The sequence below is a fragment of the Mauremys mutica genome, chromosome 7 (assembly GCF_020497125.1).
Source record: "Mauremys mutica isolate MM-2020 ecotype Southern chromosome 7, ASM2049712v1, whole genome shotgun sequence".
NCBI classification, from domain to species: domain Eukaryota; kingdom Metazoa; phylum Chordata; order Testudines; family Geoemydidae; genus Mauremys; species Mauremys mutica.
In genome coordinates this window covers 37,607,002-37,632,143 of record NC_059078.1, presented here as the reverse complement: position 1 = coordinate 37,632,143, position 25,142 = coordinate 37,607,002, and the positions used below count along the sequence as shown (strand labels likewise).

Genomic DNA, 25,142 nt, shown 5'->3' with positions numbered 1-25,142 from the left:
GGGAAAAAAAAGAGAAAAAAGAAAAACCCGATTGAGCGGCCGCCGAAGACGAAGAGAGGGAGTGAAGGACCCGCCGCTGAATTGCCGCCGAAGACCTGGCCATGCCGCCCCAATAACGGATGGAGTGCTACCCCTTTCTATTGGCCGCCCAGGCACCTGCTTCCTTCGCTGGTGCCTGGAGCTGGCCCTGACTGTGCCTCAGTAAAATGGGGATAACACTTTCCTACTCCACAGGGGTGTTGTGGGGATAACTACAGTGAAGACTGAGATACTTGGATACCATTGTAATAGGGCAGCCACCTTGCATAGCAAGCCATTCTGATTACACACAATAGAGGGAAGGGGAGAGATATTATACCCAAGTTCATTGGTGTGGTTGGTAATCTAAAAATCTAGTTTAACTTTGACTTAGCTTGAAATTTCTCAAAGCACAGCTAAAATTCAGATTATTGCTGTATTTAGCATAGCTAAAACAATACTGGGCAGCTTGCTACTTGTATGCTTGTCACTGTGATTTGGCATTAAAAATATTCCATAATATAAAATGTTATCAAGGTAAGTTATCACCACAAGTGTCCCCTTTGGTAGCACTGCAGGTGTCATTAGTCATAGAAGATAACCTGGTTAGCCAATTAAACTGGTTTTAGTGGATGTTGCTTTATACACTGTGACCTATTGTTTTCTACACTGTTTCCACTCAGCACAAGCAGAGGGGCTCCCTCATTTTTTGGCCAGTTCTACCCTGACCTCTGCAGAAGCAAGAGTTGCTCTAAACTCTGCCAGCTGGTAATGGTCCTCAAGGAATTATCTGCCAGCAGGGGATAGTCAACACATTGCAATCCAGCTGTATCCTGTTTCAGCAATGCAGCAATATAAAGCACCATTTCATTGTAGATTACACTGTGTGTAAAATTGGGGAAAAAAAGGGGGAAATATTCTAATTTTTGTGTTTTTCCCTCTTTAGCATCTGTACTGTAATTGGAAATGTTGTGTCTGGATAATTGCCTCTCTTGGAGCTGAATGTCAAGGTATTTATAGAAAGTAGATATCAAGGTATTTATTTTCAAAGAGCAGACCATACTTAATATTTTCAATGCGATTGCACCAAATTATTTACTTTAGAAGTACATAACCAGAGAGACTAAAACTTGCCCTATATTTATTTTCATTCACAAAGTGCATGCCGATTGGTAAAAGCACAGAAGGTCCTTGTTCTGAGCCAATCAGAAATTCACCCTTAATCAGAAACACATCTCAAGGCCCCTGCACTATTTAAATTCCATCTGAACTCTCAAAATAGGGATTGAGTAGTACAGTGGGTTTGTGCTTACCCTCTGAACAGGAGTGAATTTCACCCTAATGAGAACTTCTCTTGCAGTGTTATGATTTTTCATTTTTGGAGTGCTTGATGTTAAATACAATTTTAAAATATAGCAAACAATGGCAGAAGGCATTTTATGGCATTAAGAAATAAATGGAAATGTGTGGTGTAAGAAGTTAAAGAATGCTCTTGGTTTTTATACTTACTATAACATTTAAGCAAAGGTATAAATTAGAGGTGGGATAAAATTAAGAACCATTTATTAGAACTCTGGAGAAAACAGAACTTGGATTCATGCTAACTCTGGCTGAACTTTTGCAAAAATTACTAGGAGAAATAGGACCTGACTCTGCTCTGTTACACTGATGTCTATCTGGATTAACTCCAGTGAAGTTATTCAGGGTTTAGAACAGTGAAAACTAGCAGAAGTTGGCCCATAACAGGTCTGTTTCTGCAATCATGCTCTATTTGTAAAACTGCTGTTCAGTCTTTTCAAATCCTTTAATTTCTTGTTGGGGGACATTCTGACATACTTGCAGATACTTTACTGGAAAATAGCCCTTCTAGAGAGAGAGAGAGAGAGAGAGGAGTATAGTTTTACTCAAGCTATTTATTTTTGCAACGGTAGTAAAAATATGGAGGTACAATGTAGCATTTATTATGATAGTACTATAGTTCTACAAGGAACTGAAGGAACAGTGCCACTTGCTGGTAAAGTTAAAACTTATTCAAATGCCTGACATAAGGTACAAAGTGAATATTGCAAGTGAGGAAGATAGTGCATGTGACCAGTAATTGCAGTGCTTTCTTAATTCAAGTAGTGTTTTAGTGGAGAATAGTGAACAAGTGTCACCGTTGGTTTTGTTTGTTTTTTTTTGTCACAAACTTCGTTTTTCTGACCCTGGTCAAAAGGTTATCTACATTTGTTATTTTAATTTAGAACACTTACGTTGTCTACTACAAAACATGACTGCACTCATACAACTTTTAGTATGATATAGCAAACAGGAATGCATATAATTTCCCATGTGATAGTGCTCAAGAAAGTTAGCTAGTTGCAGACTGCAAAATTTTAAAACTCCCAGAAAACTCTCATACAAGTCTTTTCTTTCTTGTGTCATGTTAATGTCTCGTAAGAAATATATGTGTGTCTCAGACACATCAGAGTTCTACTGTTAGTTTTCAAATATTGCAGGAAGGCATGTCCAGTATATAGAAGGAGAACTGAAGCTTGGACCCAAAGATTTCCTATTTAGGGATTTGTTTTCACTGCATTGCATGTGTGTTTTAATGTAACAATTTGTCCTCTTCGGAATTGTTCTGTTCTTGATCAGGGCTGTCACCAATGTAGAAGTAATTTTCGGCTATCTCCCGGTAGACAGTGATATACTTGGAAGCTTTCCTTGTCTGTGGTATCACAAATCTTTCTGTGAATTTACTTTTACTCATTGGCTGCTTACCTTGTGCAGTCAAAACACAGTTAATAAATGCCAGTGCATAAGTATAACAATTGTGGTAGTGTTCATCATACCTGTGAAACAGATAACCAGGTTAATGAGACAAACTAGTTCTTTAAATAGTATGTGTAAATTGGAGATATTTTATTGGCTGAGATAAAGAACCATACACCTTCCAAAAATGCTAAAATTCTCTTAATGCTAGAACTTAAATGCACCTGTAATAATGATTGTCCCTCTGATGCTCTCAGATGCTGGAAAATTGTGGGCATAAAAAAAAAAAGTACAGATTCTAAGCACTAGCACAGCGTTTCTCAGATGTGGCCACCAGGCTTTTCGTGCAGCCACATCCTCCTTGGTTTGGGGGGGAGGGGCTCCCCCCAGGACTGCCAGTAGGGGTTGGGCCCTGTCCCCCTCTGGAGCCACAAATGCTGGAGGGTCAGGCAGGCAGTGGGGCTCAGGCTTCAGACTTGGGGTGGTGGGTGGCAGGCTCATTCCCCTGGCCACAGGCTTTGAGCCCTGGCCCCACGCCCACCCTCCCCCACCCCACGCCCAGCCCACTGCCTCCTCTGGCTCTGGGCTATGGCCGTGCAGCAGTGGGCTCTGACCCCCAGCCACGCGATCCAGCCCCAGCCGTGCAGCATTGACTGCTGGCCCCAAGCTCACCCCCCCCAAACACACACACATTGCCCCTGGCCCCCACTTCATCCTCTGGCCCCAGTGCACAGCTGCTGGGCTCCAGTCCCCAGACTCTTGCTCCCGTCACCCCTGGCCCTGAGCTGCCTCCCTACCCACCTCTCCATCCAGGGCTTAATTTGTCCCCCAGCTTGCCAAGGCTGAGTAAGTCTGTTGTGAAAAGTGATATTTGTGTGTTTGTTACTATCACTTTTCACTGCCTCCCTGCTAGCTAGCAAGTCTGCTGCTGTGAAAAGTGATAAAATACAAATTTCGCTTTTCACAGAAACAGACTTGCTAGCTAGCAAGTCTTAAAAAAAACAAGTAAACAAAAAAGCAAAAGAAACAACAACAAAAAGGGACAAGAACGTGCAAAGCACATTATTTGTGTCTATTCTGTTTAGGTCTAGTAAAGAACAAAGAAAACTGTACATTATTTTTATTATTGAGTCTGTGAAAAAACCTACATAAATAAATAAATTACAATTATTTGGACATGTATATGTGCATAGATTTGTTTTTCCTAAAGTTAATTAAGTATTTTAGGAAAAATTATCAGAGCGGCCCCAAGCAATAGTTGGTGACCGCACTCAAAGGCCATCAAAGATTTTCTTATGAGAACCCCTGCTCTAGCATATGCAATAACAAATTCCAGTGTTTAAAATAAAAAGATAGATAGCTTTTACCAAGTTAGTCGTCCCCTTGTTAATTGCTGTACTATGATCCTGTCCAGAAAGCTGTCACTTGCAGCAGTGATGTGAATTGTGCCACAACATACATCTTTCACTGTGGTATTTCTTTGGAAGCACAGTTTAAACCAATTAAATGCTATTATTAATGTTGATCTAGGGGCATATACTCTGCCTGGCAAACTCCCGTTGACAATAATAAATTGCAGATGTATCACAAGGGCAGAAATGCCTTTAAGTACCTAATTGAAATGGCGTTAAGAACATTTTAAAGACAAATTAACATTTTTTTATATGTTCTTTTCCCCATTTTAACAAGAATATTGTTCTTCAAGTTGGACTGTCATATGGAACCACGTAAGCCAAAAGTAGGCTGCAATTATCTGTCTTTTCAATTATGTGTCTTGGTAATGTTTCTCAACCTCTCCTATAAGTTAATATGTATCCTAAGAATTTTTACAGCAATACTAGTTAACTTGAATATATCTTATTTCTTCCTCCTCCTGCACAGCCCTTGTCTTCTTACTGCCCCTTCTCGCTCTCTCCCACCCTTACTACTGCACTGCCCTTCTGTAAACCCCTGCACAGACCTACTGCTCTGTCCCCTACCTGATTCTATGCCCTTTCCATAACCACCTCCCATTCCTACAGAAATCTTGCTTCTCCTAGTCCTTTGACCCTCCCGCTCTTGCCTTCTGTATAGCTGTCACTTCTGTTCCATATATTATATACTGTATATCTCCTGGCAAGGGGACCTATGAATGCACAAGACTTGCTTGTTACTCCTGGGCATTTACAACATTCTTTTGCAACATCCAGTCTTCTGCAGACTTGTAGCATGGAGGACTGAGCCTAGTTCAAAGTATCCTGCTATTTCTCTTCAAAGCTCTTTTGCTTTGGTGCACTATGTATTTATAGTGACCTCTGACTTCTGGTTTGCTAAGCATGCTATTGCCTGAATATACTTGCTTCACCATAGCTTATTGTTTTAGTTAAGTAATTATAAGCAGATATGCTGCACTGCACAACAGCTGGGAAACCCCAGTGCAATTTTCTAACTAGTCCTAGTCCAAATCTAAAATGTTTGAATGCCTAAAATTAGTCTGCTTGTGCCCAACCCAGCAAAGCACATGCTTAAGTGTTTTTGCTGAAACAAGGTCATAATGGGGGCATAGCATTGTAACAGAAAATAGATTCCCTTGCTGTTTTAGTGAAGATAACTTAGGGGATTTTAGTTTGCCATTGTATTTCTAACAAATGACCCTTTATCACATTCATCACTATCAAACATGTTCAGGGCCATCCTTAGGATTTATGGGGCCCTATGCCTGGCAGCAGCCCGGCTCGCATGTGTATTTTAGATCAGGGTGGTCTTTTGAAGGATTTATTTAAAACTATGGGCTTGGCTACACTTACAAATTTGCAGCGCTGCAGCAGGGTGTGAAAACACACCCTCTCCAGCGCTGCAAATTGCGGCGCTGCAAAGCGCCAGTGTGGTCAAAGCCCCAGCGCTGGGAGCGCTGTCCGTTATTCCCCACAGGGAGGTGGAGTACGGACAGTGCTGGGAGAGCTTTCTCCCAGCGCTGGTGCTTTGACTACACTTAGCGCTTCAAAGCGCTGCCGCGGCAGCGCTTTGAAGTGCTAAGTGTAGCCACAGCCTATATGTCTGAAGATCCAAGCCTTTAAGGCTAAAGATGAATACTCAGAATGCGCATCTAAAAATCTATGCAAGGATTTTTTTTAAGAGATGTGATTTTATAATCTTCAGCAACTCACTAATGAAATATTTTTAAAGTAAATTTTAAACTAAGGTCCTGTAGTCTAACATGTTCTGAGTAAATATTACAGTAATGCACAACTGTGTGTCAGTAAATTCAGATACTGAATACCTGGAGGTTGGCAAATAGCTGTTAAAGGGCTTCATTACCACTTGAATGGCTCTTTAACAGCTTCAATGTTATGTTAATAGGTCTGGAAGGCTTTTTCACTTTTAAGTACTAGATCCCCGCTGGAGGAAGACTCACAAGGCTGCAGCAGCCAGCTGTGGTGGGAGCCTGCGGGAAGGGTCAGAACATGGATGGGAAGAGGCGGAAGCGTGGACACTAAAGCCTTGGCTACACTGGCGCTGCAAGTTTCTCGCTCAGGGGTGTGGAAAAAAAACACCCCCCTGAGCGCTGCAAGATACAGCGCTGTAAAGCGCCAGTGTAAACAGTGCCGCAGCGCTGGAAGTGCGGCTCCCAGCGCTGCAAGCTAATCCCCAAGGGGAGGTGGAGTACCTGCAGCGACTCTCCCAGTGCTGGTGCTGTGGCCACACTCACACTTCAAAGCGCTCCCGCGGCAGCGCTTTGAAGTTTCGAGTGTAGCCAAGCCCTAAGACTCTTCCAATAAAAATCAAGGTATAGTTCAGTGTGTCCCCCGCAGATAACTGAATTTAAATTAAGAGAGAGAATTAGGTATTTTATAGCCTCCTCTACATTCCTAGGCAATAAACAAAGTGTGTGGGCTCCCTTACAACACGTGAGTCTTTTCCCACAAATGTTTTATAACCTTTAATTTAGAAGCAAAGCTGAGACAACATGGCTTATTTTAAAAATTGAGTTCAGATGGTGATTTATTCTTTTCCTACGGAGCTGCTCCCAGTGAAATCACAAATATTCCTTGGATACATTTTTACTCTTCACTTGCTGCCTCTACTTACTTTCCACAGATCAAGTAATGATCCCAGTAGAGACCACTCCTGGGATCTGTGTATCTGATTTGTAACTTGGAAGCATGACTGATTTCCTTTCAGGTCTTGGGAAAGGACATATTAAATCAGATTTTTCATGCTGAAGCCCAAGATCATTCACATAGTTGGTGTCTTAACACATTATAGTCATAGATGTGTTAAGACACCAACTGTTTGAGTGAATTAAATTCTGTTTGAGTGAATTAAATTCTCAGGATATAAAATTATAATGGCTAAAAATCACACACTGTCTTTAGAATCATATGGAAAGTAATGAGAGAGAAACCAAACCCGTAAATGCATATTATCTGTCTCAGACAAAACCAGTGGCTTACAGTTACTGCAGCAGGGGGAGCACAAAATCTGGATCAGCAGAAAATACATTTAGTCATCACAGGACTAGTCTGTATAACAAAAAGGTAGAATGTAACTTCTATAGCTACTTTCAAAGGTTATGCAGATTTTAGAATGATTTAAAATTAAGGTCTTTACTTTGTTATAGTTATTTCAAGAAAAACTTGCTTGCATCCGAAGAAGTGGGTATTCACCCACGAAAGCTCATGCTGCAAAACTTCTGTTAGTCTATAAGGTGCCACAGGATTCTTTGCTGCTTCAAGAAAAACATTTGTCAGCAAGTGAATTAATTTGCTTCAGCTCCATTTCAAGACTTTGCTTATGTGCCTGCCAGTCATTTGGAAGCAAATTAAAGAACTGGAATTAGAACTAGTTGGCCCAATGCTTGCTTGAGGCTCAAAATGCAGTAATAAAACAAGTTCACTACAAAACTTAACTTCATGACCAATTTTTTAACATTTGTTTTTGAATCTGCATAGTTTTGGTTAGTGATCTGAAACATCTGTATAAAATTTCTATCTATTGTATTAGAATATCTAGAAAGCTCAATAAGCCACTATTTAGATTGGGTGTACATGGACAGTGACTGCAGGCATACTTAGGACTAGTAGGTCACTTACTTTTGTGAGTAAGCTGTCTGAATTAAATATTCTTGCTATCAAAAAGGCTTGTAGAAAAAAGTGTAAATACCTACCCCTCTCTCCACCATCATTTTGTTTGACATCAAATTACTTTTAAGAAGAAACACTTATGGGTGGGAATTTTAAAAAGTGCCAGAGTAATTGGAAGTCAATGGGACTCACTTTCTGAAGTCACTTAGGGTATATCTTCACTACTGGCCGGATCGGCGGGCAGCGATTGATCCAGCGGGGATCGATTTATCGCATCTAGTCTAGATGCGATAAATTGATCCCTGAGCGCTCTCCCATCGACTCCTGTACCCCAGCTCGGCGAGAGGCGCAGGCAGAGTCGATAGGGGAGCGCAGCAGTCGACTCACTGTAGTGAAGACACTGTGGTAAGTAGATCTAAGTACGTCGACTTCAGCTATGTTATTCATGTAGCTGAAGTTGCATAACTTAGATCGATTTCTCCTCCCTGCCCCCCAGTGTAGACCAGGCCTTAGTTGCTTTTGAAAATTTAACTTGAAATCAAATCCTTTTGATTTGAGCCAAAAAGACAAGGAAGACTCAAAAACAAATGTTTAAATACACCACTACATCAGCCAAACATACAGTGGTTAAAATTGAGCTTGGTTTGACAAAGTACCAAGTGCCCTCCCATTGACTTCAGCATTTCACGCTATTAGGCCCAAATAGGATATTTAGTAAATTCACTTTTTAAAATGAACATTTAGAGCATTAGCCTTCTCCTTTGAAGCAGTAAGTTTGTTGTTTGCCCGTATACCTGGTGAGGTGACATGCATGTTCCAGCCTGACCACATCACTGATAATGCTGTTGTCAGCCATAAGCCTCAATGGAAGTTAAAAAGAGAATGAAGCATTCTATGCTGAACATGATGGTTTTGTTCAAAGTCTGCTGACATCTTTCACTAGTTAATTAGCAAAAGAACAACATTGCAAACTAGCTGGAACTGCTGGAGATAAGCCTGATAGTATATTTTTTCTATTTCTGACTATTGACATGAAGTACATCATCTGGAAGTACAATGTGGATGAAAGCCTGAGCCCACTGAAGTCAATAGCAAAACTCCCAGACTTCAGTAAAGTCAGGATTTCACCCTGTAGATCAAAAGGTAGCTAGAAGGTTGAATCCCATAACCAGTGATTCTTTGACTACTGAACTGGGAAAAGTCGGTGATTCTCTTTCCACAACCAACCATACATTCTTCAGGAGCCATGACTTGGTGATAAGAATGTTATCAGTAGTGCACAAATTCATATTGCTAAAGAATTGACCTTAAAATGCTCTAGAGGTTCTGCATTCCATCAGGGTTGTCTGTTACTTCAATAATTACCTCAAAATACCCTTTTCTGTTAACAAAGGTGTCGATTTTCAAGTGGTGGTTTTGTAGGAAGGGGTAATTCAGACTGGCTCCTGTATGACTGGGTAAATCAATCTCAGCTGTGAGCCACAAGTTCAGCAGAATCCAAAGCTGAATATCCCAGTTCATCATCCTTTAATAATTACTATTCTAGTACATCTATCTGCTAAACCACATACCTGTGAAAAAACCAGGCCTCTCCAGTAGAGAATTCTTCTAGGTATTTATCCCATTGTTGAAGCAGTCCGTACATGTCTGGCTGCACTAGTGGGATACTAATGCATTGCTCCCACCCAAGTTCAACTCTATGAATGCCTGTTTCATTGTAATTATACACCAACTCTGAAAACATAAGCAGCAGATTGTCAGCAAGGGAGGAGAATCAGAAATAAAAGTCCTGTTATAAGATGAGACAGCTAGTTACAACAATATTGCTTTCCCTAATGGCATTATTCATGACAGTACAGTAATTACTACAGCCTGCAGATCACTTGTTTTCCCCCTAAAACATCAAATTATGACATGTCTAATCTTGATCATGAAATAGTTCTTTTTATACTGTAATTTCACTTTGCATTGGTTAAAAAGTAAGTGGAAAGATAAATTTGACCTAAAACTTAGATTTTGAAAAATAACCTTTCGCAAAACCTAAACAACAAAGGTTTTCTTTAAACTCCAGATGAAACAGATTTTCTTTGAAAATAAATAATTGTTCCTCTGCCATGTTTGCAACCCTAATATGGCAGCATGGTGCTAGTACATTAGAACCTGAAAATGAAATAATCCAGAAAGACTATAAATTAAAGTAAAACGAACATCTATTTTCATTGTCCAAGATGAGAAAAAATGCAAAAAGTAAACAGCACTGACACTGATAAATTAGATTTTTATAATTCTATAATTTTAATAATCAGAGGATTATTATAGCATGTAGGCAACGACTTCTTTTAAAAAATATTTTTAATCTGACAGTTGTCCCCTTAAGATTAGTATGAGCAGCAAAGAATCCTGTGGCACCTTATGAGCTTTCGTGGGTGAATGCCCACTTCTTCGGATGCAAGACTTGCATCCGAAGAAGTGGGCATTCACCCACGAAAGCTCATGCTGCAAAACGTCTGTTAGTCTATAAGGTGCCACAGGATTCTTTGCTGCTTCTACAGAACCAGACTAACACGGCTACCCCTCTGATACTTAAGATTAGTATGTGCTTAAAAATCAGCAAAAACAGTTCAGCATACTTAATCTCATTAAAAGTCCATAGTACAGTGGGCTGCCTACTTGTTAGTTCTTTGTGCTAGAGATGGACAAACTGGGGCTGTGCTTGGTTTTGAATGTGGGTTCCATTTTTGTCCATACTGCCAAAATGTGTGGGGTCTGGGGAGGATAATGATAAATGGTTCTGTTTTGGGGTCGTCTCTGCTCTGTACTGCAATGTCAAGACAGAATCCTGGATTCAAATTCTCAGTCTTGGTGAAATCCTAATGCCATTAAAGTCAATGGTAAAACTTCCATTAACTTCAGTAGGGCCAGGATTTCATTGCAGGTCTCTTGTAGTAAAGGGGAGGATGTTTTTTAACACCAAGCTTCATGTGTCACTACAGCAATTCAGAATTGACGACTGGCCATTCAGCCCTCAGCCAGTAAGACTTCTTTAGCCCCAAATGTTGGGTCCAGGCAGGTAGAGAGGAGTAAAGCCAAATATTAAATATACAGTAGTAAGGTACTGGAGATACATTAGAGATACACAACATTTTTAAAAAGAAGATAAATTAATTGCAATGCCTGTATTACCATTAGTGTTGGATATTCCGACATGGAGATCAGAGCTTCCATCATACTCTCTGAAAGAAAAATAAGAATGGTTTCATGACTGAAAATGTTATTTCTTGTAGGTATTGCTTGGCTTTAGATCTGGTACGCAAACATTTCTACCACTTTCCCCTTCTGGCCTATTAAAAATAACCTGAAAAGGCTTTTCTCTTTTGGTATTTTGGATTCCCAACTAATAACAGGATGTGGACAAACACATGGAAATGAACAAACACCACCATGAAAAACTTAGACAAATGTTTTCATTCCCAGAAAAGGTTTAGGTTTTGTACAAAGGTTTTATTTTATTTGAATAAGTTCACTCATCTCTGATTAGGACAAAACAGGAAGGACTGGATTTAAATAAGTCATTTAAATCACCAATTTTAATCATGACTTAAATCAACAAGCAGGAAGCTTTTATGTAATCAATTTTAATCTTGTTTTGCATCTGTACTCTTTTTAGCTATTTTCCTAACGAAAGGTTGATTCTTGTTGGCTGGTGTAATTCAATACAGCAGAATCTCAGAGTTACAAAATGACTGGTTAGCCACACACCTGGAAGTATGCAATCAGGCAACAAAGACCAAACAAAAAAGCATGTATTGTGTTAAACAAACTACTTTTTAAAAAGGGGAAAGTTTTTAAAAAAGATTTGACAAAGGTAAGGAAACTGTTTCTGTGCTTTTCATTTAAATTAAGATGGTTAAAACAGCATTTTTCTTTTGAATAGTAAAGTTTCAAAGCTGTATTAAGTCAATGTTCCGTTGTAAACTTTTGAAAGAACAACCATAATATTTTGTTCAGTTACAAACAATTTATTAAACAAAGGAAGTATATTTGTAGTTAGTGAACTGAACTGATAGCTTCTGGCCACCATGCCTTTTAAGATTTTAGAACTAGTAGGTGAGTGGCAGATACTACCAGTTTGGTTGACAATGTACCCTCCCTACGCACATGCACGTCATTTGAAAGCTTAATATGTCTACTTTAAGATGAGGTATGTTGTGGAGTGGTCAAGTGATGCTATTATCATAGATTTGGGATAAACAATGGCATCAACATGTTTAAATGACATCTTCAAAATATTTGCAATTTTTTGTTAGTTTCATGACTATGTATTATTTCAAGTCATAAAATTGGATTTTTTGGTGACCTCAAAGCATCACAATTTAAAGGGTAAAACAAAATATAATAAATTTGCACAGGTATCCTTGAAATGTAATAGTGCAGGAGACATTTCTAATCAACATCATTATTATCATCTTATTCATCATTGTGATCTCTGTTAAGTGTGCATGGGTTACCACAGTCTATTGCCTGGGCATGTACAAAGTTCTGTGCAGGGAAGATTGTTCTGACTACAGACAGTTGATTTTTCTCAAGTATTTTTTCATGGCTCGTTGGTTCAGAGTGTGGTCTAAGTTTTTCTAATACTGCACACTGCATAAGAGACTTGGATTGTCCATGGAGAGTAAGTGACTTTTCTTTCCCATGCTTCAGTAATATTTTTTGTGATGCTTCACTATCTACATACTGTTGTTGAAATACCACTCTAGCCATTGAATGGAAGGTATTCTTCCCATCAGTTATCTCTATGATGTCTATATTATCATCTCCTTCACGAATGAGATTTCCACCAGCATGAAGTGATACAATTCAATTTAGAATGCACACACCTGCCTGTAGTCAGTTTTTGCAGAACTAGTAATTGATGCAGAATCCATTAAGGTGTAGTATGTCAATTAAATTGTGAGACCCAAATTCATAGTCTAGCTATGCAGCAAGACTTACGAGTAAGGCTGCATTTTAGTCACAGGTATTTTTAGTAAAAGTCATGGACAGGTCAGAGCAGTAAACAAAAATTCACGGCCCGTGACCTGTCCATGACATGTACTATATACCCCTGACTAAATCTTGGGTGCTCCGGGGCAGAGGGTGCTGCAGGTGCTCAGGTGGGGAGGGCAGGCAGCAGTGCATAGCCTGGGACCCCCTCAGCTGCTAGGGAGCGAGGGGTTGGCAGGTTCCCTACCTGACTCTGCGTGACTCCTCAGAAGCAGCGAAATATCCCTCAGCTCCTAGGCAGAAGCATGGCCAGGGAGGCTCTGCGTACTGTCCCCACCCTGAGTGCCAGCTCTGTAGTTCCCATTGGCTGGGAACCATGGCCAATAGGAACTGTGGGGGCGGCGCTTGCGGGCGGAGGCAGTGCACAGAGCTGGCTGGCCACATCTTTGCCTAGAACGGAGCCAAGGGACATGTTGCTGCTTCCTGGGAGCCCCCCCAAGGTAAGTGCCACCCAGAACCCGTGCCCCAAGCCCTTGCCCCAACACTGGTGGCCTGAGACTGCCCCAGCAGTGGCCGATGTGGCTGGCCCATGGGCTGACCGAGCTGCTCAGGCGGCCCCCAGTCAACCACACCGGCTGTTGCAGAAGTCACAGAGGTCTTGGAAAAAAATCACAGAATCCGAGACTTCTGTGACAGACTCGCACTCTTACTTATGAGCTGTGGTGTGATAATTTTGGAACTGTGAAATACTATGCATTCCGCAATTGAGAGGCACCTTCTTTGAATGTCTTCTGAAGGAAGATAGAATGAGTATCTAGCAACCAAAGGACAAACTCCTGCACCAATGGGGCACAAAAGTAGCTGATCACTGTAAACTACAATTACCTGGCTTTAAGTAATATTCTGAGGCTTTCATTTTCGCTATTTCAGACCAAAGGATTTGTCAAGGTTTCCTCCCCAACTCTGAACTTTAGGGTACAGATGTGGGGACCTGCATGGACCCTTCTAAGCTTAATTCCTAGCTTAGATCTGGTAACACTGCCAACAGCCAGAAATTCAGTGTCTGTCCCCCCCCCCCCCAACCTTCCCCTCCCTGGGGCTGCCTTGAGGGACTTCACCAATTTTCTGGTGAACACAGATCCAAACCCCTTGGATCTTAAAACAAGGAGAAATTAACCATTCCCCCTCCTGTCCCCCCACCAATTCCTGGTGAGTCCAGATCCAATCCCCTTGGATCTTAAGGAAAATCAATCAGGTTCTTCTTTGAGTGATTGCTCCTATGCATTCCAGTTAGGTGTGCACGCTGTGCGTGCACGGCTCTTCGGAAGATTTTTACCCTAGCAACTCCAGCGGGCTGGCTGGGCGCCCCCTGGAGTGGCGCTGCTATAGCACAGGATATATACCCCAGCCGGCCCGTCCGCTCCTCAGTTCCTTCTTTCCGCCCGTGACGGCCGTTGGAACAGTGGAGCACAGCTCAGCTGACCTCCACTTCCCTAGCTACTCGTAGTTTTTCTCTCGTTCTGTTTCTAGTTGTAGTTAACTCTGTTTGTTTGTAGAATAGTATAGTGTATTTATTTTACAGGGGTTGGGGTTTATCCCCTTCCCCTCACCCGGGGCCGGGTCCGATGCCCGGTCCACAGGGTTTTCTAATGCTCGGCCGGCCACAAGCCGCTGCCGACAAGAGATCTTCTCCTAAGTGCCTCGAGGGATCTTACCTCACAGATAAGTGCCGCATTTGTGAGGCCCTTAATCAGTGAACAAAGGGGAGCGGGGCTTTCGTTTTAAACAGCTCCTGAGGGAGGCAGCTCTTGCTCCTCCGCTCTCGGCGCCGAGTGCTAGTTAGTTTTCACGGCGCGCTCCCGAGCGCTATGCTCCGCAGCCGAGCGCTATGCTCCGTCAGATCGCCCGGCACCGATGTCTACCGCGGCACCGACAATGCCCGCACCATTAACTCCAGCCAGGCAAAAGCCGTCGAGTCCGGTGCTGGAACACTCCCCGGTACGGACCGTGGTCGAGCTCACTATGAAGCTGCATCCGGGGTGCCAGCTATGGTTGAGCTCACTATTCCCTCCACGCCGGAGACAGTGTCCACGGCGAGGGGGCTGATTGCAACGACAGCATCTACGCTGCCTCAACCCCCGGCACCGCCGGTGGGGGTTACATAGTCGATGGGCAAGCCTGCCTTGATCAGACTACCCTACCTCGGCACCGCACAGCGGCACCGTTCAGAGTCGCGGTTCCGCAGATGTTCTCGGTCCCGTCACCGATCTAGTTCTCGGCACCGTTCTCCCTGTTGGTACCAGTAGTGCTCGCGGCACCGGTCAGCATCCCGTTTGCCGGTCCGGGACACTCAGCTCCGATCAAGCCGCAGGCACCGCCCTCGGTCGACCGCCCGGCACAGCTTCGGTGGCAGGTCCCGTTCTCGGTACCGGTCTGTCTACCGGTACCGATCCCCGGTGCCGCATCGAGCGACGTCAGTTACAGATGGAGACTCTACCAAGAGCTTTCAGCTCCTCCAGGGCCATCCAGCCACGCATCAGTGTCGTCCCGTGCGGACACTTCATATGCGTAGCACTCTGTTTTCCGATGTGCCCTCCAGAGTCTTCCAGGAGACCTATCAGGGGTCATTCTGGACGCCGTGGGTGTACTACCACGCCAGAGGCGTACCGGTGATCCCATCTCACTCCGTTCCCTCTGAGCTCTGGGTGCCAGAGGTGACAATTAGTCGTCACCGTCCGACCGGTACAGAGCAACCCCCGGTTCGGCACCGGGCTCCCAGATCCCACCAGATCAGGAGGTCGTCCAGGAGCTCGAGCCCACACAGGACCCACTTGTCCCGGGCCTTTCTTCTTCCTCCTCCCCAGATGAGGCGGGGGCAGGAACATACCCCTCCGGCCCTCCTCTAATCGAAATGCGACCAGCCCCTAAATCCAAAGAGGCTGGGCGTGTGGTCTTACTGGGCCGTAAGATGTACCCGGAGGGGGCCCTGCAACTTCGTGTAGCGAACCAACAAGCCCTGCTTATCCGCTACTGTGGGTGGCGGTGGGCAAATTTACAGAGTCGGTTCTTCGGAACTCCCGTCAAGAGTTCGATGCCCTCCTGCAGCAAAGGACGGAGCTGGAGAGAGCTTCCCTCCAGGCCTCGTTGGACGCAGCTGACTCCGCTGCCATGACTCTGGGCTCGGGTGTTGCCACGCGGCGCGTTTCAGGACTCCAGTTATCGAGCCTTCCCTCGCAGCTGCGGCACGCTATACAGATCTTGCCTTTCAGTGGCACAGGCCTGTTCTCTGACAACACTGGCCCTAGGCTGCAGAACCTAAAGGGCAGCAGGGTCACTTTGCTCTCTCTCTCTCTCTCTCTCTCTCTCTGCATGCACACGCCGGTAATTCAGCGCCGACGCTTCCGTCCCCAACCTCCGCTCTTACCCTGCGCCTTGACAAGGTCAGGACATGGCCAGCGGGCGTGGCTTACACAGTCGTGGCCATCAATCCGCACCCCAAAGGAGCCAGAATTAGGGTCCTTCTGACCACCAATGGGGCAAAAGCCTACCCATCCTCGCCCCTCCTAAGGACCCCTCTCACGAGTGATTCCTCTGGCAAGAGGTGCGGACGCTCCTCCTCATCGGAGCTATACAGGAGGTACCTAAGGGCGAAACCTATTCCCCTAAGCGAAGGGAGGTCTCAGACCTATCCTAGGCCTGCAGGAACTCAACAAGTCACGATGCAGATAAGTTCCGCATGGTACCCAGGGGGACCGTCATCCCATCCTTCGATCCCGGAGACTGGTATGCCGCCCTCGATATGAAGGGCGTGTGTTTTTCACGTTGCCATTTCTCTTCCACACAGAAGGTACCCTCGGTTTGGGGCCTACCATCGTTATTCCCAGTATACAGCCCTCCCGGTTGGCCTCTATACAGCCCAGGGGTATTCAAGGTGCATGGCTGTAATCGCCGCCTTTCTTCGCCACCGTCTGATGCACGTTCTCCGTGTCTAGACGAGTGGCTCATTCGAAGAACCCCCGGGCCCAAAGTACCAGTCATGTGGGCATCGACACGAACCTTTTCCTGTGTCTAGGCCTGATGATCAATAGTAAAATCCACTCTGATTCCCATATAGGGAAGGGAATTCATTGGGGCCGTCCTGGACTCCAGACTCGCCAGAGCCTGCTTTCCTCAGCCTTGGTTTCAGGTGAGGGTAACAATTGTACAAGGTCTACGGACCTTCCCGCCAACTTGGGCTCGCTCTTGCCTCGGTTTCCTGAGTCACATGGCTGTCTACACGTTTGCAACTATACATACCAGGCTTTGCCTCTGTTCACTTCAATCGTGGCTCACCTGGGGGTGCCACCCGGGCAGAGATGGCATACTCGTGGTCGTCTCGTTTCCCCCGAGCAGCCTAGGCTCCCTCGACCGGGAGTCGGCGTCCTCCCCGGTGTATCCGGGGATGCTGTTTCATTCACCCCTCGGGGTCCCTCGTGACTGACAGCCCATCTCTTGGCTGGGTGCGCACCTGGTGTAGTTTCGCACTCACGGCCTTCGGTCAGCGCAAGAGCTGGCCTTACACATCAATGTCCGAGAGCTGAGAGCAGTCTGCCTTGTGTACCAGGCGATTCAGCTGGCGGATCGTCTCAGCAGATCCTTTCTGTCTCACAAGTGGTGGTTTCCTCCCGTCTTTATCTATTCCGTTTTCCAGAAGTGGGTCTTCCCCCGCATAGCCCTCCTCGCTTTCGCGAGAACGGAAAGAGGGAGAGAAATTCTCCTCGTTCCAAGGCCTCTCCCCAGGCTCGGTCTTGGAGGATTTTCCTGAGGCCATGGATCAGCCATCTGCCGTACGCTGTCCACTGTCCCCGCTGGTTCACAAGGTCCTGCTCAAACTCCGCAGGGACAGAGCGCCCCTGATCGTGATCGCTCCAGTGTAGCCTGGGCAGCACTAGCACACCATGTTGCTACACCTGTCGGTAGCAACCCTCTTGGCACAGACCCCATGACGCGGGATCACGGCAACCTTCACCACCCGGTCTTGTAATCCCTGCACCTCACAGCAGGACTCCTGCGTGGCTAAACCGATCCGAGTTACGTTGTTCGGCCTCGGTTCTACAGGATTCTCCGGGGTGGTAGAAAATCTTTCACTTGGTTAAAGTATCTGGCCAAGTGGAAGCGTTTCTCCTGCTGCTCCGAAACGCGCAATGTTTCTCCCGCCGAGATCCCGCTCCATTCCATCTGGTTCCTCAGGGCTTGGAGCGTTTATACACCCCCCCCGCCCAAGTGGGGCCCCGCCATAAACCTGGCTCTTCAATCTGGTTCTACCCAGTTTTATGACTGCCCTATTCGAGCCAAGGTCAACATGCTCATTGTTATACCTGTCCTGCAAGACAGTTTTCCTGTAGCCTTTCCTGCGGCCAGACGAGTCTCCGAGCTTCAGACTCTCACAATAGGCCCAAGGTATACTGTGTTCCTCAAGGACAAGGGCAGTTATTACCACGTCCGACCTGCCTCCCCAAGGAGGTGTCGGCCTTTTATATCCACCAGGATATCTTCCTTCCGGTCTTATTTCCGAAGCCACTCTCTGTGCAAGGAGAGCAACGGTTGCCCTCCTTCGACATCTGCAGGGCATCCGCAATCTATATCTAGCGGACTGAGCCCTCTCGTTACGCCCCCCAAAACCTTCATCGTACCGGCATACCGGACGAAGGGCATACCTGTCTCCTCCTAGAGGATTTCATCTTCAGTGACGTTGTGCATCTGCACCTCTTCTGTTTCGGCCCATGTGCCATAGAGCCACCTTGCTGCACATTCCGCCAGGGCTCACGCTTCTCAGCTGCCTTCCTGGCTCGCATTCCCTTTCGGGGGATGTGTTGTACACCTACCTGGTCCTCGGTCCACACCTTTGCCTCATTGGTCCGGGAGTCCAGAGCTGTTGCAGCCTCTGGCTTAGCGGTTGCGTTCTGCAACATCTAACTCCGACCTCACCGCCTACGTAAGGCTTGGGAATCACCTAACTGGAATGCATAGGAGCAATCACTCGAAGAAGAAAAGACGGTTACTCACCGTAGTAACTGTTCTTCGAAATGTGTTGCTCCTATCCATTCCAGACCCGCCCTCCTTCCCCACTGTCGGAGTAGCCGGCAAGAAGGAACTGAGGAGCAGACGGGCCGGCTGGGGTATATATCCTGCGCTATAGCGGCGCCACTCCAGGGGGCGCCCAGCCGGCCCGCCGGAGTTGCTAGGGTAAAAATCTTCCGAAGAGCCGTGCACGCGCGGCGCGCACACCTAACTGGAATGGATAGGAGCAACACATCTCGAAGAACAACAGTTACTACGGTGAGTAACCGTCTTTTCTTAAAAAAAAAAAAAACTTTAAAGAAGAAAGGTAAAAATCATCTCTGTAAAATCAGGATGGAAAATACTTTACAGGGTACTTAGATTTATATAGCCTAGAGAAAACCCCTCTAGCCTTAGGTTCAAAGTTACAGCAAATACAGGTAAAATCCTCTCAGCAAAAAGGAACATTTACAGGTTGAGAAAACAAACATAAGTCTAACACGCCTTGCGTGTGCTACTTACAAGTTTGAAACATGAGAGACTGATTCAGAAAGATTTGGAGAGCCTGGATTGACATCTGGTCCCTCTTAGTCCCAAGAGCGAACAACCCCCAAAACAAAGAGCACAAAACAAAGACTTCCCTCCACCAAGATTTGAAAGTATCTTGTCCCCTTATTGGTCCTCTGGTCAGGTGTCAGCCAGGTTTACTGAGCTTTTTAACCCTTTACAGGTAAGAGACATTAACTCGTAACTATCTGTTTATGACAGGATTGAAGTGGCATTATTCAAAATTTGTTAATTTGAAAGCTGTTCATCAAGCCCACTAGGAAGAAGATCCATAAAACAATTGGATGATTTAAGTTCCTGCTTCAGATTACTAGCAACTTGAATAGTGTCAGCTAATATTACTGCATTGCCTAGAACAATGGTTGATTTGCTTTTTCCATGCTTTGCATGGACTGAAATTGCAGAACCACAGTGTGTTTTCTAATCTGGCATGTAATTTGCTACTGGAATAGCTTGCAGTTTCTACATCTGAGGGAAGTAGAGCTTGATAGCTAGGACAGGAGAAGAGCCTTCTTGTTGTACATAGACAATGATCTTATCTCTTCAATCAGCTGATAAAATGAAAAATCATAAGGGGACTGTATTGTTGCAGAGAAACTAGATGGTTTTGCTTTAAGATTCATTTTACTCACATAGGAAGAAAGGCAGGTAGAGTGATAAACCGCATCTTAGAAATCAAGTCTTCCACAGATATTCTGTGCAAACATGTCATCATTTGCTCTTTGAAATGCTGACTTCCTTAGATTAGTTGCTTTCTCAAATATTTCTATTTTATGAAGTTGCTTGTCTTTTCTGTGTGTTTTTTCTCAAGTGAACAATACAACAGGACTAATCACTTGAGGATTTTTTTTTCTCTGGTGGCTATAGAAACAGGTTGAACATGATGTTCTCTGATCAGATTCAGAGCTTTCTTTTCTAGATTCAATAGAACTCTGACATGCCAAATTCCACTTGCTTATGTATTTCTGAAAGCAACCCCTGTGATAGATTTTGGTGGCCTATCATCTAAACTAGAAGACTTATACAGTAGTCTTCAGTACAGTTCATCTCCCCTGGATTCTGCTGCCAGCATCACAGAATACTGTCCAACACTGGTGGCTTTTGACAGTCTTTTTCTCTTTGATGGATGCTTTAAGGGGTTTGTATTCTCCGTGTCTTCATGTATTATAACTTCCTTGTAGAGGTAAAATTCCCAAAGAATATTGCCGGCATTACCACCACCACCAATTTTGCATTTTGTACAAGTATACAGACTTACGTTACAGTAGATCTGTTAGTATCAAAATTGCCATTTTTGTTTACTGAACATTTTGATTGATTGAATCACAGTAGGAAGCTGCATATTGTCATCTAACACTAATACTTAAGTGTCACTGAATTAAAAAGCTAGTTTATAGAATATTTCAAAGGTTAGTACTGCATACATAGGCAGTTGCATATTAAAACAGTATCAGGCAGACTAACAGCTACATTGTAAGTACAAAAGCTAACAAATGAAGAAGCATTATATTAGGAACTCATATTTATATCTATCCACTATGTATAGTATAAACTATGGGCACACAATCTACTCCAACTGTGCACAACCTTCATTGTGAGACTAATCTGGTCAGCAAATTTCAACTGAAAATATAGAAAACTATTGTAATAATTTGTAAGCTACTTTGACAAGAATATGCAATGTGAAAACATTTCATATAAGTATACTGAAAATATTGATGATCACCATTTTTGCCACATGCTAAACAGCTGCTTCATTTAAAAAAAAATTGCCCATGCAAAACCAATAAAAATCTTGTAATGCATTTTTGTTTGGTAGCTTTGACCAATAACATTAAGGTATTGAAATTAACTTGCACAGTAAAAACTACAGTCAGTCACATTGCAGTGTTCCTGGAACAGTACAAAAATTGCTATAATTTTTTATCTTGTTTCATCTCGCCTATGGACGTATGGCACCCCTTGCCAACTCCAAATCATACCTCATCTAAACAAGTAACATAAGCTTTCAAATTATATATGATGTGGGTGCGTGTAAGGTGGATACACTAAACTCCCAAGATATGGCTCTTTTTCGAGAATTGCTGCGTACCCATGAAAGCTTATGCCCAAATAAATCTGTTAATCTTTAAGATGCCACCGGACTCCTTGTTGTTTTTGCATGCCTATAGTAGATCTCATCCTTTCTCACCTTGGTTTTATTCATAGAGTGGAGAGGAAATTTTTTTTTCAACTCCCAGTTGGTTTTTCAACTTTGAGTGATCTAGTCCAGTGGTGGACAACCTGCGGCCCACATGCAGCCTATCAGGGTAATCTGATTGCAGGTCACAAGACATTTTGCTGACGTTGACCGTTCACAGGCATGGCCCCCTGCAGCTCCCATTGGCCAGGGCCATGCCTGCGGATAGTCAACATAAAGCCTCTCATGGCCTGCAATCAGATTACCCTGATGGGCCGCAGGTGGCCTGCGGGTTGCCCACCAGAGATCTAGCCAGTGCAAGGAACTAGTTGAATAAACTGGAATGAAGAAAACATTTTATCTGCAGAAGAGGCAACCGCTGTCAAAAGCTGGTATTGCACTTCAGTAAACTGGTCCCAGGTACTTAGCCAGTGACTTCCACCAGTTCTGTGCTTTGACTTTCTTTAAAGCTTTGGCAGAAAACATGTAATGCCTGGTGTGTTTTTTTTATTATTTAATTTGAATTATTTTAATAGATTGTAGCATGTTTAGGCCTTAAAGGCTGTCATAATTTCAAGGAAGTTTATCTTTAAAAGAAAAATGTATTTAAATGAAAAACCCAGCAACAAGGGAGGGATGAGCAGAACAATAACCCCAGAATCATAGTGTACATCTCACACTGCAGAGCTTTGGCACGCTCAGAGATGAAAAATCAAGGCCCAGATTGCCTCTTTCTGACACTAAAACTGACAGAAGGAGGTTCTGGGAGAGGAACTTCATTCAGTTTGATTTAATTGAAAACTCATTCTTTAAAAATAGTAAACACTGGCATCTTTCCCTCTAAGGGAGAAAACTGGTATACATGTATAACTCATTGTTTTACATATACAGAATCTTTCAACATCATCTTTAATTCTAGTGTCTGAATAAAACGTCATGTAATTTTATATAAGATTTTAAATTAGAACTCCCCTATGTAATCAATAATACAATATGGTCCAAGCAATCTTAAAAAACCAAAACAGCCATGTTCCTGTGTATATACATACACCGGTGTTCAGTTTGATACATATTAGAAAAATTACCATGAAAGAGACAAATCCTGAGGATTTTACTCAATTTCTACTCAGGCAAAACTCTCATTGAATTAACTGGGAGTTTCCCTGATCCTGCAAGGCCTTAATCAGGTAGGTTTTGCACACCTGAGTAGTTCCAATGGCATTGGTGGAACTCTTTACTTGTTGGATCAGGTCACTGGAAGCAGTAAATACATTTAATGTAAGCAAATGCTATAAGCAAACATTTAGAAACACTTCATTTAGCAATGGTAACAAAACAAAATATCCATACCTAAGAAATGTTCCTGTAGTAGGTTTAAGTAAAAATGAACATTTCTGCCTATGCCCGTTGACAAATGGGCTAGGAATGCTGACAGGTGCATCTTCCAGTCTCCTGTAGTTTAGACTCTGCCCACAAACAGGGCACAGCTTGGGCACGTAGGAACAAAATATGTCCTTCTTACAATGGCTGAATTTGATTAAGCCTTTCTCTGAGTCCAAGGACTGCATTGTTTCAGCCAACTACTTGTGCAAATAGAGGGAAGCTTTCTCAAACTACCTTATTTTGCAGCCTATCACAGTCTCACCCAGAGCCCAGGTGGATCACTGGATTAGGAATGGATGTTATTCAGTGATGTCATTCAGAATGACAGCCCACTTAACCACTCACTGTTAGGATAACTAGTAACTGGAGACATAATGTTTGGACAACCTCTTAAAGAGCTAGTGTTCACTTTAATATTATGCTACATTAAGAATTGGGTTGAGAGTTTTTTCAGTGAGATGATATACACAGTTTTGCTTTGGCTCAGTTCTTGATCATCCCCTCTAGCTCTGTGTATCTGTAGGTTTTACAATTAGCAGCTTAGAATACAAAGTACATATCCCACACAATGCTCTTCAACAGCGAAAAAAATACAGGCTCATGTGTTGCTTACAGGTATTAAAGCTGAATTGTGTTTGCATCATTTCCTCTCTGTAGATTCTAAAAAAATGTGTTTTTCTTAGTTCTGAGAATGGTACTGTTATCTCTATCTGTGCTGCTTTTCTAGTAATAAGTCATACCTGTTTTCTCTATTTTAGCTCTGAATTCTGTGTATGTATATGTAGTAATCTTCACTATCATATGATTTATAAATTACAGGGTCAAACTTAACCCTGGTGTGACTCCACTCTCTCAAGTTACCGGTAGTAATTAACCCTTGCTCTGGGTTTCTCAATGCAGTCATTATCTTCTTCCTTTTGACTTCTGGGTTGTGAGCTCTTCTAGGCAGGTACTGTATTCATTCTGTGCCTTGTGTACAGCTAATTTCCACGTTGCTTTATGAATAAATACCAGTAATAGCTGTTTCCTCACAATATGTAACAGAACTAATTCCAGTGACTGCTTTGTTTTCTACATAAGAACTTAATAAACAAGCTCTTTGATCACTCTGTTGCTCCTCCATGAACTTGCTGTAACACCTTTTACCAATATCCAAAGCTTGACAGAGTTAAGCCATCTTTAGACAGAATTCTTTATTTCTAAATTCCAGACCATTGCTTTAGGGTTTGTTTTTTTTATTATTATTCCTTGCACTGGATATTTCTTCACTACTGTAAAAATTGCAGGATGAAGCCTGGCCTGAATTCTGTCCTGAGTGACACCCATACAGCTCCTTTTAAATTACAGTCACTAAACAAAATAAGGAGAATGAAATCTGGGGCATAGGTAGTGAGGACAGAATTTACACATTTGTGTCCCTGAGGATAACCTGCAAAAGCAAATTATACTGAGTTTGCCTTTTTTACTTTTTCCATAATGGAGTAAAAAAAGCCTGAACTGGGAGGGTTTTGTTATGGTTTTTCTTTTTTTAACCCTACTTGCTTTTTATATTAATAAATCAGGTCCTGTTTAGCCTGAAAGTCTCCACCATGATAGAGAACCATTGAAATGGCAACATCACAAAATTTTGATAAACCAAAGTTGAGCAACTTGGAAAGCGTAGGATTTTTTGTCAGTAAGTTTTAAACTCCTGGTTTGTGCTATTTCCTCATGAACTCCAATGACCAGTGAATGGTTTGGATAACGAAAGCCTTTGTTAAAGACCCACCTCCCCCACCTAGGGTTGCCAAATTTTCAGGATTGTCCAGGAGTCCTAGAATTAAAAATTGACCCAATGAAACTTCCAGGAATACATCCAACCAAAACTGGTAACCCCAAGGTGTGTGGTGCTCACAGAACATCATTGAGGTACCCACAGGGCCAGAACTTCCATTTAGGCGACCTAGGCGATCGCCTAGGGCACCAGGATTTGGGGGGGGGGAGCATTTTGCCGCCCTCAGCAGCAATGCGGGGGGGGGGGGTCCTTCTGCGCTCGGGGTCTTCGGCGGTAATTCTGTGGTGGAGCCTTCACTCGCTCTGGGACCCGCCGCCGAAGTGCCCCGAAGACCGGGAGCGCGGAAGGATCCCCGCCTAGGGCGCCAAAACCCTGGCGC

The 25,142-nt window shown here is 43.6% G+C and overlaps 1 protein-coding gene across 1 annotated transcript; it reads right to left on the bottom strand.

Moving 5' to 3' along the window:
* Positions 1 to 1,928: 1,928 nt before the first annotated feature.
* Positions 1,929 to 24,645, bottom strand: MKRN2OS (MKRN2 opposite strand). The gene is made up of 4 exons (XM_045023132.1): positions 22,957 to 24,645; positions 11,019 to 11,068; positions 9,407 to 9,569; positions 1,929 to 2,852 (listed from the first exon to the last, which is right to left on the bottom strand). The coding sequence occupies exons 1-4, from the start codon at positions 23,172 to 23,174 to the stop codon at positions 2,609 to 2,611; spliced, it is 675 nt and encodes a 224-aa protein (XP_044879067.1). The 5' UTR covers positions 23,175 to 24,645; the 3' UTR covers positions 1,929 to 2,608.
* Between the last annotated feature and the right edge of the window lie 497 nt (positions 24,646 to 25,142).

Excerpts from the sequence above, each read along its gene's own strand:
- MKRN2OS (XM_045023132.1), bottom strand. The coding sequence starts at position 23,174 with ATGCAGTCCTTGGACTCAGAGAAAGGCTTAATCAAATTCAGCCATTGT. Across the intron at positions 11,069-22,956 it reads ACTACAGGAACATTTCTTAG|AGAGTATGATGGAAGCTCTG; the intron begins GTATGGATATTT and ends TTTTTCTTTCAG. Across the intron at positions 2,853-9,406 it reads GAGGCCTGGTTTTTTCACAG|GTATGATGAACACTACCACA; the intron begins GTATGTGGTTTA and ends TCTGTTTCACAG.